This window comes from Ptychodera flava, chromosome 15, assembly GCF_041260155.1.
Source record: "Ptychodera flava strain L36383 chromosome 15, AS_Pfla_20210202, whole genome shotgun sequence".
Taxonomy (NCBI): domain Eukaryota; kingdom Metazoa; phylum Hemichordata; class Enteropneusta; family Ptychoderidae; genus Ptychodera; species Ptychodera flava.
In genome coordinates, this window is record NC_091942.1 from 13,467,773 (window position 1) to 13,482,811 (window position 15,039).

A 15,039-nucleotide genomic window follows, 5' to 3' on the forward strand; every position below is an offset into this window, starting at 1 on the left:
TGTTGGAGTTTCATCAACTTAAATCTTTGAAGGGTGGAAAGAAATTCAAGCGGATGAGAAAGAATGTCATATATTCAACCAAGATTGGTACTTTCATTGTATGTGTCTGCAAATATGCTTTTCTAGTAGTAAAGTAAACAAATGTTGTTTTGTAGCTTGTGATACTTAAAGCCAAGTAGAGGAGATAGGAACTGAATTGTATTGATAGTGTACTTTGTACAATGTACATGAATGTGTGTAACCTATTTTAAACATTACATATCATTGAAGTAGAGCTATTATCTGTAATAAAAAAAAGCATGATATTCCTGAATTTTTAAGTAAAAATTCAGAAATTTAGAAGTCTTGGTAAGGTAGTTTGTTTGATAATGTATACATGGTAATTGCTAATTGTGTATTAGTTGTGCATGACTGAGAAAGTAACATGTTTATCATTATGTCAAATAGATAGCAATTCAAAGATTATTGAAATGCTACAAGTCATACAAAATGTTTCCTTTCTTACCTAATGCCTTGAAAATTGAAATAACTTCGGACAAGGCACTTTGTGTCGTTAATTACAAGGAGCAATTTTTTGTTGTCACCTGACATGAAAAGATAACTCTGAATGAATATCAGTCAAAGCTTAGATATTTCGTATGCATGGATGTGAGTCGAATGAAAGATCCGTAGCTCGAGAGGGGAGCATAGAGAGCGCCCTCAAGCGATGGATCTTTCACTCCAGGATGTGAAGTGTTTTTAAAGAGTTTATTTTTGGTCTGAAATTAGTACAATGTATGTTGGTCACATAAATATTTGAAATTAGGTGCTGTCACAGAATACAATAATGCATGGATTTTGTAATTTGCCAAAGATTTCCTCCACAGTGAAATGTTGATTGGCTACGTAGATAAATTTGATTCCATAATAGTGAGAATTTACTTATAAAATTTATGAATTATTTATTTATTCATTTGTTTATTTGCTTATTTGTATGTTTTTGTAAATTTTTGTTGATGTAGATTTCTCTTTAATTGTATATCTATTTATTATTAGAGATGGCAAGACTATAGCCAATGAAATGTGATGTCCATTTGGTCCAAAATTGTCACAAAATTTTGGAAAAATTCATAAAAATTGGTAAAATATTGCAGTAAATTTATGATGGGAAACATTATAGCACTTGAAGGGTTAAGAAATTGTCTTGTACAATAATTGTAAGATACATGTCATCATAGAGAATGTCCAGAGAAACGAGATTAATTGGTCTTTTTGTAGATACATGTAATTTGTAAAATCAACACTTTCTACTATCATGAATTCTAAACTGATAATTGTTCATGTCATATTAATATTCTTGTTGCCACTTTTAAACACAGAAGCAATTTCTCTGGCGTAAAAATAATTGGTTGGAAAAGTAAAATAAAAATATTATGTAATCATATTACTTAAAAGTTAAACACATATCTGTAAGAAAGATAATCTCGGCCTAGATTTTGGCCTTGTAATTATATATAATGAGTATATGTACTGCAATGCAGGACATACAGGGAAAGTAATAACTAAACATTCAGGCTTGTGACTTTGAAGAGTATCCTGCCTGGGCAAATGAGTGCTGCCTTGAAAACTGTCAGACTTGTTTCAAATCCTTATGCCTATGCCTTATTTGGCTCTAATTTCAGCAAACCAAATATCAGAAATTATTGCAGCTTGTCCACCGGGCAGGCAATTGTAAACCGATTTCTGCCATGCCAAAATGTAACTACCCCTGGGTAGCAGGCATTTTACACTCTGCCACAAAAATGACTAATCTCAGGATATTTTCACATCATCTGACAAGTCACATTTACTCCAGCTCAACTGTCATGATGACTGACAGATTCAGCCGAAATGTAGACAACTGTTTATAAATTCATTGTTTTCTATGCTTTTGATATTCTTTGCAGTGCTTTGCTGTTGAATTCCATCATGTCAGCATTCAAGCCAGACTACATCGCAAGCAGAGTCATGAATTTTCTGGAGATGATCAAAGAATGTGAAGAATCTGGATTTCCAAAGGTAACGTATTCTGGAGATTTCAACCCTTCCATCCCCATTTCTTAGTTACAGAGGTCCCAATATACCATAAGGAAGGATATCATTGGACCGAACCATTTTGGTAGAAGGGTTAAAAATTCAGCAGAGTTACATTTACCTTGGAATTGTCTTGAATAAAGATTATGCATGAACTCTTTCAGGCAGAATATTTAACAACGTTATTGTTTTTCTTTCAGCATAATCTATACAGATCCCTTGGTATTAATCTTGTCCTGGCTAATCCACCGGAAAATCAAAGATTAGCAGTGTTGAATGATGTCTGGAAAGTGGTGATGAAGTTGAAGAACCCAAATGTGAGTGACACCTTCTGTTATTTAGTTGTCATTCTCTATGAATCGTCCAGTCTGTCTTTATATCTAATGTTTACACAAGGACATCATACTTTGGTTCTCGTACCGGTACATGTGCTGGTTTTGAGCATTGCCCTCCTTGTGACTATTTTGTTGTAAATATATGACAATTATTGACTGGTTTTGGCTGATGTATGCTATGTCACGAATATTGTATTCCACACAATCATTCCAAGAAAATGTGTATGTTAATCTGTTTTACATTTCAAATAGTAAACAATATTCAGCATTTTGATAACCAAGTGGTGAAATTATGTGAAATTGGTGCCATATACATTTTAGGCCTTGTAAATATATGTACATTGTCTATATTTACTCTGTCACCAAAGAGATAGAGTATATCATATGTTTCTATTTAAGAGAAGATTGATAATTGATATCAATGATTCTAATAATTTTGATTGTGATTAGACAGTTTCACCGACTACAATAAAATAATTTGAAATAAGACATTTTCCTGTCTTGTTACCATGGTGAGACATGGTTCCTGTGCATATCACTTTGCTCACTGTGGCCACTTTGCTTGCTTTTTTCCACACTGTAGGATTACATAAGTTGTGCCGAGATTTGGATTGAGTACCCCTGCAAACATTTTACAGTAAGTAGCGTTGCTATTTTCTTTGTAAATGTGCAATGTTATACACCGTGTATGTAAAGACATGAACATCAACTTTAGCCTTAGGTGTGTGTAATCAATATCAATTTTATTCTAATATTAATCTAATGTGTATCTAAAATGTTGATATGTCAACAGTTCACACTCCCAAAATGAAAGACTTAAACTTTTGCTAAAACTTTCCCAAGGCAAACTTTGAGCCATTTTCTTTCAAAATCAAGAATAAAAATGGGATCACCATGCAAATTTTGGTACTAGAGAAAATAATAACCAAATGTTTAGCAATATTTGAAATTCAAAATGGCTGTCATCGCTGAGTTGTCTCTAGGAGAGAAAATATTCCTGATTTTCACAAAACTACGCCACTGAAAACTTTAATTACTCCATAAGCTTCAAAACGATCCCCCAACCAGGGGTTGGCCAAAAGAATGTTGTGAAAGTTTGAGAGTCTGAATACCGTACCTGTGGCGCATCCTACCTCAATGTTTCCTCTGGCTAATTTTTTCTGTTAGCCATACTGGCTAATTAGCATCAAAACTGATTAGCCACCATTTAGCAACCAAAATGTTTCAGTATGAGCGTGCCCACAGAGTTTTCCCCAGGGAAAAAAATCATATATATTGGCTAATTTGCATAACAATACATGCAATTGTTATGGTAACTGCATCCTACCTTAATGTTTTATGATACCTCATAATATCAGTGATCGTATCATAAAGTATGATACATATGACAAATTGTTCATATATTGTTGTAAAATGTCACGTGTTCACAGTCTCTGCTAATGTAAGGATATTATCTGCAGCAGTATTTTAGTTCACTCATTTTGTTTTCTCCTCCAAACACCAAAATCAGAAGAGAGAAATAAACACACTCTTGGGGGACATGATAAAACACATGACACCAGACAGGGCGTTTGAGGATTACTACCCACAGCTACAGTCTGTCATTTCCAAAGTACTGGCTCATGTGACTGATTTCTCAGAACTGTTCTCAATGGTAAGTATATGTCTTTATACATTGCGTGTGTGTGTTTGATTCAGGATTCCCTAGCAGTATGTTCATTTTTAGCTCGACATCAGACAAATTTAGCCAGTACTCTCTGATTTTGGCCCGCTTTTCCCGAAATACAAAGGCCCCTCTTCCAGGAGAGTGAACACATCTTTGGTGAACAACTAACCTTTCCTGGCAGCACAGTTTGTTGCATGTTTGAAGAAGTTCTTACACTCTGCTGACTCAGTTTTGCTCACAGTTCACAATGCTATAGATGCCTTAGATGTCTGTGTATCTGTTGTCCAAATTTTTATCTCAATGTAAGTTTACATTTGTGAACTTGAAAACTAAATCCACAACACCATTGATATCTATCACTTTTGTGCGTATGCATACCAGTGCCAGCTTTACAATCTTACCATAATTACGGTATTTTGTCATGAAAGTACTCCGTATAATCAAATATTGGTCATTGCAGCTGCATTCCATTTGCCTGTTGACAAATTTGAAGACTTGAAAACCTCACATAGTGTGTCCTAAATAAAGATTTTACTTGACATCATGTTGCAGGATAAATTCTTACCGTTTATTGACATGCTTCAAAAAGAATCAGTAAAGGTAGAGGTGTGCAAAACCATCATGGAATACTACACAAGGTAAAGTCAAAGATCTTCTTTTGATTTCTCATGTAAAAATTTGCCCTCTCATGCTGGCTATTATAGGGTTCCTCAAATCTGTTGCACCTGCTATTTTACTATGGATAGATGATATTTTATATCTCTACATTTGTCCATACAGCGGCAGGGTTCAATCCTGTATGCTACAGCAAAGGGGAGATGGTGGCTGACAGTAGTGATCAGATAGTGGCATAATTAGGGGAGAGTGTGTCCCATTTTAGGACTGATTTCTCTGCAGTGTTTTACTTATAGGTCATTGCTAGCCAACTTTGTGTGATCCTGAAACCTGTAACCTGAGATGAAACACTGATACAGTATGCTTATTCCTATAGTCAGTTAGTTCTTCAAAGATCCTACTCCTTCCACAGTTGTGTTGTCACAGACCTATCAGTTTTGAACTCTGCAGTTCATCATGAATAATGTAATTAGTTGTACCTGTAGATGAAATACAGCAGACTTACAACCCGTCCATATTTGTCTGGAGCCGTGTTATGTACATGTACATGGCAGGGTAACTTGTTAACTTTCCCATATGTTTACTAAGCAGTCATTAAATTTGTTTGACATTTTCTACCCTTAGGTAGACAATTGATTTGGTTGGTCCTATTTTCCTTATCGCATTCATCCAGAAGTCCATCTGTTTTAATTGTTACTATATTGAAATATGTGCAAGTTGTGATTGTATGTGTAGTAAAACATGCACCATCCAGAGAGGCTGTATGCAAATTGACTGTAACTTACATGGAGTTTACATATAGTGGAGTCAGCGAAGTATCCTTTTCAGGTTTTATGAATGTAGCTATTTGGTTTGAAGTGTGGTCGTCAATGCCAGATGAAAAAACACCATATAAGGGCATGCATTTGAATTCCCCATTACAGTGTGTGAATATTTTCTCTCAGCAGATCACACGAGGGCAGCACAAGTGACCCTGTCATTATCAATGCATTGATGTTTGTCTGTAAGACCATGCATGACAGTGTCAAGTAAGTATATGAAACACCACTGAAGTGAGTAACTGTAAAATATAACAAATTCAACACGGTCTTGTTCTTTTTCATGTACATGTGTGTATTCTACCAAGTTGCATTCTAATTACAAAAAATATGCACAAACTCTGTTTTGATTACTGTATCAAGCCTGGTAAAAGTCTGAAATATCTGTTCAGAAGAAAAGGGTAGACAGTTTTTGTAATAATGAGATCAATGTTCTTAGTTGATGCCAAATTTCATGAGGGGAATCAACAATTGCATATAGACAAAAATATTGACACCATTTCTTACCTTTTAACTCCTCATGATAAATGATGATCTCCTGTGTAGCAATGCTCTATTGATATCACATTGAAGAACTGCAATATTTGAAGCATTTATGCAGCTATCATATCTTGTTTTCCTAATGTTATTCTCGGTAGTGCTCTGACTGTCGATGATGAGAAGAGAGTGGTTGGAAATTTGATTTCTTCATTTGTAAGAAAGGTAAAGACAGATTCAAGTTTTATCAAATGTCTCTTTGGCATTACTAATGCTGAATTCATTTCTTGTTGATCTTCACAGTTCTGTCGATGTTAATCTTAAGTATCAACATCATATCTTTAACAGGTTTCTTTTGGAAGAGACTTTGAACAGCAGTTGACTTTCTATGTCGAGGCCCGAGCATCGTTCAGTAACTTGGAATCTGTCTTGATACAGCTGGTTCATGTAAGTGTAACTGATTATTTCACTTATAGAAATTTATGGAGAAACCCGTCTGATTAAAATCAGATGTTGGGAAGGTGACGTTTCCACCTTTGCATCTTCTTACCTGTTCTCATTAACTTATAGTCGACTTGCTACATCTGAACCACTGCCACTGGAGATTGCGTCCAAATCTCCAGCATCGGCCAGAACAGTGGGAACTAGAGCCAATTGGAAAGAGGATTAGAACGGCCACTTGTAATGGATTTGTAGCATTGTATCTAAAGACACAATCTGATTGGTTGCTGCAAAGTGTCAGCTGTACAGGAAGTGCAGTCCTTTCTACCAGCTCGGAATATTAGCCAGACTTTTAACAATTAGATGTCTAATAAGCTGCCTACTCAACTGATCATAAAATCAAATGATTGTAATTTGGATAAGAGAACAGTCTGTGATATTTTGCATTGCATCAATTATTTGCAGTTCATGTTGGATTAGAGAAACGAACATCCCAAAATTTATCAGAAATTGAAATTCAAAATAGTATGAAAAGTTGAATTTTCGATTTTTACACCAGCAAGATGGTGAAAATTTTCGTTGCTATACAAGCTAAAAAATGAATCCACACAGGCAACGGATTTGAAAAGTTGTAAAAACAAGAGAAATCAAAGAGCTGTCTGAGAGGGTACTATTCTACTTGAGGTGTAATTTTCAGAATATTAAAATGAATATCGTTTACATTTCAGTGCGTCAATTTACTGTCAATAGAAACAAAGAAGATTGTGAAAGGCAACCACTCGCGCAAGACAGCGGCGTTTGTCAGGGTAGGTGGAAACTTTTTTTCGTTGAAGTAATTTACAAATGACTATTTTGATGAACCTACTGATACTGATAGCTTAACCATGGTGTACAGTAGGCTCTACTCCTTCCATGAGCTCACTCTTTGTAATTGTATGCATTTGTGTGTGTTCGTGTATATTGGGTTATGTCTGTGTGACACATTTTTAATGTGCCACCTATCCATTATATCTGCTTTGCAAGACAATTTTAATTAGTGTGTGGTTTTGCATCATTGTATTTCATACCTCTTTATTTGACATTTTCAGCATTTTTCTGTTTTTTTTCATTATATTTATATTTCAGGCATGTTCAGCGTACTGTTTCATTACAATCCCATCCATATCAAGCATATTCTCAAGGCTTCAGCTGTATTTGGTGTCAGGACAGGTTGCCATGTCTAATCAAGCCCTAACACAAGGTAACATCACCCTTCTTCTGTCGAACTTTTTGAAGAAAAATTGTTGAACTTCCATTAAAGTGGTCAAGATCCTTCCCATTTTCTGCTCCAAATCATGAACGTAAGATGTCTATGGGACCATGATGTGATGCCTAGTTTACAGCAGCTGTAAAACCCAGGCAAACTGAGTTGCTAGATTACTTGCAGTGTGGCTAAATGACTTTCTGTTTTACCTGTCATTTTGCTATATGGCTGACCATTACACTTAAAGTCTTACTGATGGCTTTGTATCCAACTCTTACTGTCAAGGTTGTACGTGCCCCAAAATTGAAACATTTACACTCTTGCTTATCCATTCCCTTTCCAAGTCAAGAATAAAAATCAGAGGTCGCTGTGCAAAATTTAGCGTCAGTGAAACAAATTACCCAACATTTACCAATGCTTGAAATTCAAAATGGCTGCCATCCTCTGGTAACTCTTGCAGGAATAATTACATTTGATTTTCAGAAAAATAAGCAGATGAAAAATGAAGCCCCCAAAAAGTGGTAGATCAAAAAGGAATTGTGATGATGATGATGATAAGTGATGTTAAAGTTTGAGAGTCTGAATATCTGTCCTCAAGGCATATTCTACCTTGACCTCCGGGTAATAATATAGGGTTATACACAAAATACGGCCCTGTATGGACGAGGGCTCAGTGAGTGACGTATTGGACGAGCCGAAGGCGAGTCCAATACGTCACTCACTGAGCCCTCGTCCATACAGGGCCGTATTTTGTGTATAACCCTATTATTATACACCTCCCTCCATTAATCGTCCGTATAAACTAATTCTATGGTAAATTTTGAGGGATGCGGCACGCGCGATATGAATGGAACGCGCGCGATTGTTGAAATAAAATTGCTACAAACCCCAAACAGGCGCGTCGCGCGTCTCCCGTATTCGGGACTCCGCATACTATACAAAATACGGAAAGTTATTGGACGGTCAAACTCCCATAGGTTACGGCAGTAGGTGTATAATAATATTGTGTAAACACTTCTTTCAGGTGATGCATTCTTCAAAGCAGCCATTCAGCTGATCAGTGAAGTTCCCAAGACAGTCCATCTAGATTATAAGTCAAGGTCAACAGAACCTCTGGTGGCAGATTACATCTGTAACTTCTTATCAGTACTTCTCATTGCACCAGTAAGTTCAATAACACAGTATTACATTGATAAGTAAAATATAGTTATCCTGCTTAAAATTGGGATTTTACTATACTGATGCAGCAGAGATTACATCATTTACCCATGTTTGTATGTGTGCAATTGCATACCATAAATAATTTACTGTCAAAATTGGTACTCAAACGTTCATAGATGTGTGTTATACGCAAGGCCAGGGTTGCAAAACCAATTTTTTTAGCTACTATAGACTATAGTCTATAGAAGCTATTGGGATGGGTATCCGTCCGGCGTCAGTCTGTATGTATGTATGTATGTATGTATGTCCGTTTGTGAGGCGTCCGTCCACTCAAATATCTTGAGAACCACAGTACTTACTGATTTGATATTTGTTGTGTAGATTAAAAATATGATTTTGAGAAACTATTTTTTTTTAATTTTTTGATATTGTTGAAAATAGGCAAATTAATGCCAAAAAAGGCGTTTTTGGTAAAAATCTTCTTCATAACCGCTGGTCAGACAGCTTTGTTATTTGGTATACAAGTCCCTAGGGATAACCCAACTTAGATTTGTTCAAATTGTGATGAAATATGCAAAGGTGTATTTTTAAGGAATTTTTTGGTCATTTTTGGTCAAAATTTGACTTACATTGTATGCAATTCTTGTACTGTATAAACCCTATCAATTCACCCAGAAAAATATAATTAATGTGATTTTAAATAATTGAATTAATTAGGAAATCATCAAAGCCAAAATAATTTTAGTGTAGAATTATCAGAAAGTTCAACCTTTTTTGACAGTTCATAGTGAAATGCTTACCATCTTGGAGGATTAAAACATGTAAAGGCAACTTTCCTGAATCCCAACTTTGACATATTCTGAACCGTCATTTATTGTGCCCTGTATGTTATCTAAAAGAAACTGCTCAAAATAGTCAATAGAGATAGAGATAGAGATAGAGAAAGTTCTAATTTCCATTTATGGTTGACTTGGTAAGGATAAAATAAAATTACTTTTTGGGGAAAAAATAGAGTGGTCAATTAAAAGAGTGGTCAAAGTGATAGGGTTTTTATGGTAAAGCTGGGCTGTAAGATTCCTTATGTGCTATTTATAGCAATTATGCAATCTGTGTAAACAGTGCAATGAAAGTTACATGATTCCTATAATGCTTTTGATGACCTTGAACTTCTTAAGTTTCAAACTTTTGTCTCTTCAGTGTGGTTTCTCTGAGTATGTACAGTCTCAACTTATTCAACAGAACTCACTTACAATGTTAATCAAAGATATCCACCTTCTTCATCAATCCATGTGTCACAAAAGGTTATTCTCTACATAACACAGCAGAGCTCTGTCAACTGTTGAGTTGCTTGTTCTTTCACAACCGCTGGTCAGACAGCTTTAATATTTGGTTTACAAGTCCCTAGGATGACCTAAGTGAGATAATTTCATACAGTCAGGAAATACTTAATTTTGTATCCATGTCTATAGTAGCTTCAGGGACTTTGGCCCTATGTTTTTATATATTTGTACAGTATTAAGGTGGTTGGAAAGGCTAGAGCGTCAGTTATAAATTTCAACAAAACTATTAAAATATAAAAGTAGTCAACATTCTCTGTGGAATAAAAAAAACTAGACATTTGGGCACAAAGGCATTGCAGAGTTATAGCCTGTTAAAACTTCTGAAAAACTGACCAAATAAGAAGAAGTTGGGGAGTCCTTAGTGTATTAACTATGGTAGAGGTCCCCTAGCTTTTAATAAAATGTTTGAAAAGGGAAAGTCATTATTTGCTGTTTTGCAGGAAAGTTTGACAAGGCGGTGCTGGCATTCAGAGTGAGTGACTGCTATTGTAAATGCATTTTTAGCTACTATAGACTATAGTCTATAGAAGCTATTGGGATGGGTATCTGTCCGGCGTCCGTCGTCAGTCTGTATGTATGTATGTATGTATGTATGTATGTATGTATGTATGTATGTCCGTTTGTGAGGCGTCCGTCCACTCAAATATCTTGAGAACCGCAGTACTTACTGATTTGATATTTGTTGTGTAGATGAAAAATATGATTTTGAGAAACTGTTTTTTTTAATTTTTTGATATTGTTGAAAATAGGCAAATTAATGCCAAAAAAGGTGTTTTTGGTAAAAAATCTTCTTCTTCATAACCGCTGGTCAGACAGCTTTGTTATTGGTATACAGGTCCCTAGGGGTAATCCAACTTAGATTTGTTCAAATTGTGATGAAATATGCAAATGTGTATTTTTAAGGAATTTTTGTGTCATTTTTGATCAAAATTTGACTTACATTGTATGTAATCCTAATACTGTATAAACCCTATCAATTCACCCAGAAAAAAATAATTAATATAATTTTAAATAATTGAATTAATTAGGAAATCATCAAAGCTAAAATAATTTTAGTGTAGAATTATCAGAAAGCTCAACTTTTTTGACAGTTCATAGTGAAATGCTTACCATCTTGGAGGATTAAAACATGTAAAGGTAACTTTCCTGAATCCCAATTTTGACATATTCTGAACCGTCATTTATTGTGCCCTGTATGTTATCTAAAGACATTGCTCAAAATAGTCAATAGAGATAGAGATAGAGATAGAGAAAGTTCTAATTTCCATTTATGGTTGACTTGGTAAGGATAAAATAAAATTACTTTTTGAGGAAAAAAATAGAGTGGTCAATTAAAAGAGTGGTCAATGTGATAGGGTTTTTATGGTAAAGCTGGGCTGTATAAAGATTCCTCATGTGCTATTTATAGCAATTATGCAATCTGTGTAAACAGTACAATGAAAGTTACATGATTCCTTATAATGCTTTTGATGACCTTGAACTTCTTAAGTTTCAAACATTTGTCTCTTCAGAGTGCTTTCTCTGAGTATGTACAGTCTCAACTTATTCAACAGAACTCACTTACAATGTTAATCAAAGATATCCACCTTCTTCATCAATACATGTGTCACAAAAGGTTATTCTCTACATAACACAGCAGAGCTCTGTCAACTGTTGAGTTGCTTGTTCTTTCAAAACCGCTGGTCAGACAGCTTTAATATTTGGTTTACATGTCCCTAGGATGACCTTAGTGAGATAATTTCATACAGTCAGGAAATACTTAATTTTGTATCCATGTCTATAGTAGCTTCAGGGACTTTGGCCCTATGTTTAGATTCTTTGAGTGTCAAAGAGGTGTCAAAAGTGAGATTAACCAAAAAGACTGCTCTATGACTTCAAAAGTGGGGTGCAAAAATGGCTTGTTTTCAACATTTTTGACAGAATAACAGTTTTCCTACATAATTTTATACCAATTTAATCCAACTTTGAAATGAGATATGGACATGGAATTTTTACAGCCTATTAACAAGGTTACAGATAAGATTTGTACGGCACAATTTTCCTGTATTTGAAGTACTTTTTGAAAAATCACATTTTGAAATTTGAAAGAATTTTAATAATTTTTTGATATATAAACCCATGTAAAATCATAAAAACAAATTTTATTTACAAATCCTGCCGTACAAATCTTACAATAAATAGTGTCAACATATTTATAACTAATTTGGTAATATTAATACTATCCAATTATTATTAAATTCAAATATGTAAAAAAATATGAAAAATTAGATTTTAATATTTACTGTTGTCATATTTCAAAATCATGGCTGCAAATATACAATTTTTATATTCTTTGGAGAAAATATTAACTAAGGGAGTTATCCTGAAAATTTGAACTAAATATCTTGATTCTAACACTTGAAACTTGACATTAACTCTGAGAAAAGAATTGGTGCAAAAATAGCCTTTCCAACCACCTTAAAAGAAACTTGTCACAAGATAGAATGTTTTCACACCTGGTTTTGCACACCTATTGAACAAATTCACAGATAGATCCAACAATGAAACTTGAAGAAATGGACCAATCACAAAGCACATTGCCGGACAACCACATGCAGACAGTCCCCCCACCCAGAGGCCATGAGAAACCATCATCATTGCAATACAACAGTATCACAACATATTTGTACCTCATGTACCTGATGTGGCCTTTTCACCTAAAGCTTTCAGATTGTGTCTTTATCACAGTTAAAGATAGAAATGTATATCTGCTGCTGTCCAGAACATGCATCTTGTGCAATATTTTTGTCTATTTTTAGGTGATGTGTCATAAATTCTTTTTGTGAAGTTTATTAGAATACTGTTATATCTTGATGCATTCTTCTCTCTTCTCTTTCACCGATTCCTGTCAATGTCCACTGTATCTTGTTAGCAGCTTTCTTCCAGGCATTCCATTTTGTAGTTCTCTTTTCAAATTCATTATATGATGCAGCTTACTTATTACATACATTTCAGGATCATCCTGACCATGGAGCACTGTATCTGATCAGGGGTCTCCTAAATGTGATTCATGACTACCATTGGGATGAAAGCAGTGACACCAAGATTAGGTTGTTCTTTAATGTTCTCAACTTGCTGTCGGCTGTGGCTCAAGAACAATACATTTATCACTTTGATAAAGGTATGTATGGTTCATAACTGTGATGAAGATTGAAGAGATTGCAATTAGTCTAGGATAGTTCCAGTGAATGTATGTAGTAACCTTGTTTAACTTAATCGTTGGAAGTAGAGATATTAACACCTCAAATAAAGGTTTTAGTTTTCTAACGAGGAGAAAAGAATTATCAGGAGCACAGGAAGTAACATTGACATTGAACAAGTGAGTTTTGCAGTGTGATCCAACATGGCTGACTAGGGCCATTTTGGTTTTCACTGTTGTGTACTGATATAGCCATTTCTTGCTCATCCATGAACTAATTTGCTGTAAAGGTGATGTGAAGATTATGTATTATCCAGTAGTATTTATTTACTTTTGTGTACACTTTCATCTTCGAAGTTGTGTATAGTCAAATGTATAAAACGGACAGCCCATAGAGCAACTATTTTTAAATTAGCTCCTCTGTTTTACTCCTAGCAGTATAACAAAAAGCTGTAGCAGTTTATAGATGTACACTCTGATGTTCTAAAAACTTTTTCATCTTTGAATGTCACAGTAACAATCGTCTTTATTCAATCATTACAGTGGATTCCAATGATACTTTGTATGGAAATGACAATAAATTCTTGGCAGAGATCCACAAGATTACAGAGAAATTGATCGAGGAAGTTTTAGAACACTGTAAAAGACTCACACAGACAGAGGTAAGTACCTGTTTATGGCAAACTTGAGTGATTTGATAATTAACCTTGCTAAGTACATACCAAATCAAGAAAAATAAGCAGTACCGTAAAATTCCCAATTGAGGCCGCACCTCTAATTGAAGCCGCACCCTGACTTTGAAACATTGTCTTGGCTCATTGTTTGCCCATTTTGGGTTTTTGAATTGTACCATTATAGAAGCCGCACCCCTTCTCTGAGCCCATCATGAAACAATGCATGCTGAAATTCACACCAGCTGGCTAACGTCGCCTCATTGACTTGTGCTAATGATTGACAGGTGTCTTTCTTACAGAAGAAATACCCAATAAAAAGTTCCTTTTTAACACTACTACCATTGTGCATTTTGTCATTGATAGTAACAAAAGTACAAACAATGCCCTATGTATCGGCACGTTTGTGTGTATGTTTGAACACAACCGAAGTTTTTTGTCAGTGTGGTAAACACCGCCATAGTCAATTACCTGATGCAACAATTTTGAAGCAACGGTGTTTGTGTACAAGTTAAAATAGTCGAGAGATTAATATACCAGGTTTCAAATACGTAGTTTTCATTCAATACCCACGTACCCTTACCGATGCCTGACCTACAACAACACCACCTGCATCATATTGACATAATGAACTGCCTATATTGTACTGTGGCTGCTGAATGACCACGATGGGTGCGTATAAGCTTGTACATGGTTCGTTTTTGATCATGAGAAAATAAAATTTGACCACAAAACAGTTCAAAAAAACATGCCAGTAAAGCTACCTAAGGTCATTCACTTGCCTTTATTGCACTATCCGAGTATGAGCCACCAGTCCGGCAACACAAGACAGCTGTAAATCAAGGGGACCCATCTGCCATGGACGCTTAATTTATGCTAATTTTATGCACGATTTTTTTTCAAAATATTTGACCTTCTATCGCTTTCAAAATCGACTTACACGTCCAAAGAAATTGATTGTACAATCTCTGAATACAGAAGTGACATTTTTGTGAAATTCCAGCGTCCAAAACCCCTAAACTTGAAACAAAGACATCATGCA

At 35.1% G+C, this 15,039-nt stretch overlaps 1 protein-coding gene across 1 annotated transcript in view; it reads left to right on the plus strand.

Moving 5' to 3' along the window:
- Positions 1 to 15,039, plus strand: part of LOC139151208 (VPS35 endosomal protein-sorting factor-like) — a 34,697-nt gene that overhangs the window by 13,356 nt on the left and 6,302 nt on the right. Inside the window, exons 15-27 of the mRNA XM_070723823.1 lie at positions 1,926 to 2,037; positions 2,253 to 2,369; positions 2,971 to 3,024; positions 3,898 to 4,041; positions 4,606 to 4,691; positions 5,616 to 5,696; positions 6,125 to 6,188; positions 6,312 to 6,410; positions 7,133 to 7,210; positions 7,530 to 7,644; positions 8,672 to 8,811; positions 13,143 to 13,308; positions 13,870 to 13,988. Coding sequence (XP_070579924.1) covers positions 1,926 to 2,037; positions 2,253 to 2,369; positions 2,971 to 3,024; positions 3,898 to 4,041; positions 4,606 to 4,691; positions 5,616 to 5,696; positions 6,125 to 6,188; positions 6,312 to 6,410; positions 7,133 to 7,210; positions 7,530 to 7,644; positions 8,672 to 8,811; positions 13,143 to 13,308; positions 13,870 to 13,988 — 1,375 coding nt within the window. The remainder of the gene's footprint in view (positions 1 to 1,925; positions 2,038 to 2,252; positions 2,370 to 2,970; positions 3,025 to 3,897; positions 4,042 to 4,605; positions 4,692 to 5,615; positions 5,697 to 6,124; positions 6,189 to 6,311; positions 6,411 to 7,132; positions 7,211 to 7,529; positions 7,645 to 8,671; positions 8,812 to 13,142; positions 13,309 to 13,869; positions 13,989 to 15,039) is intronic.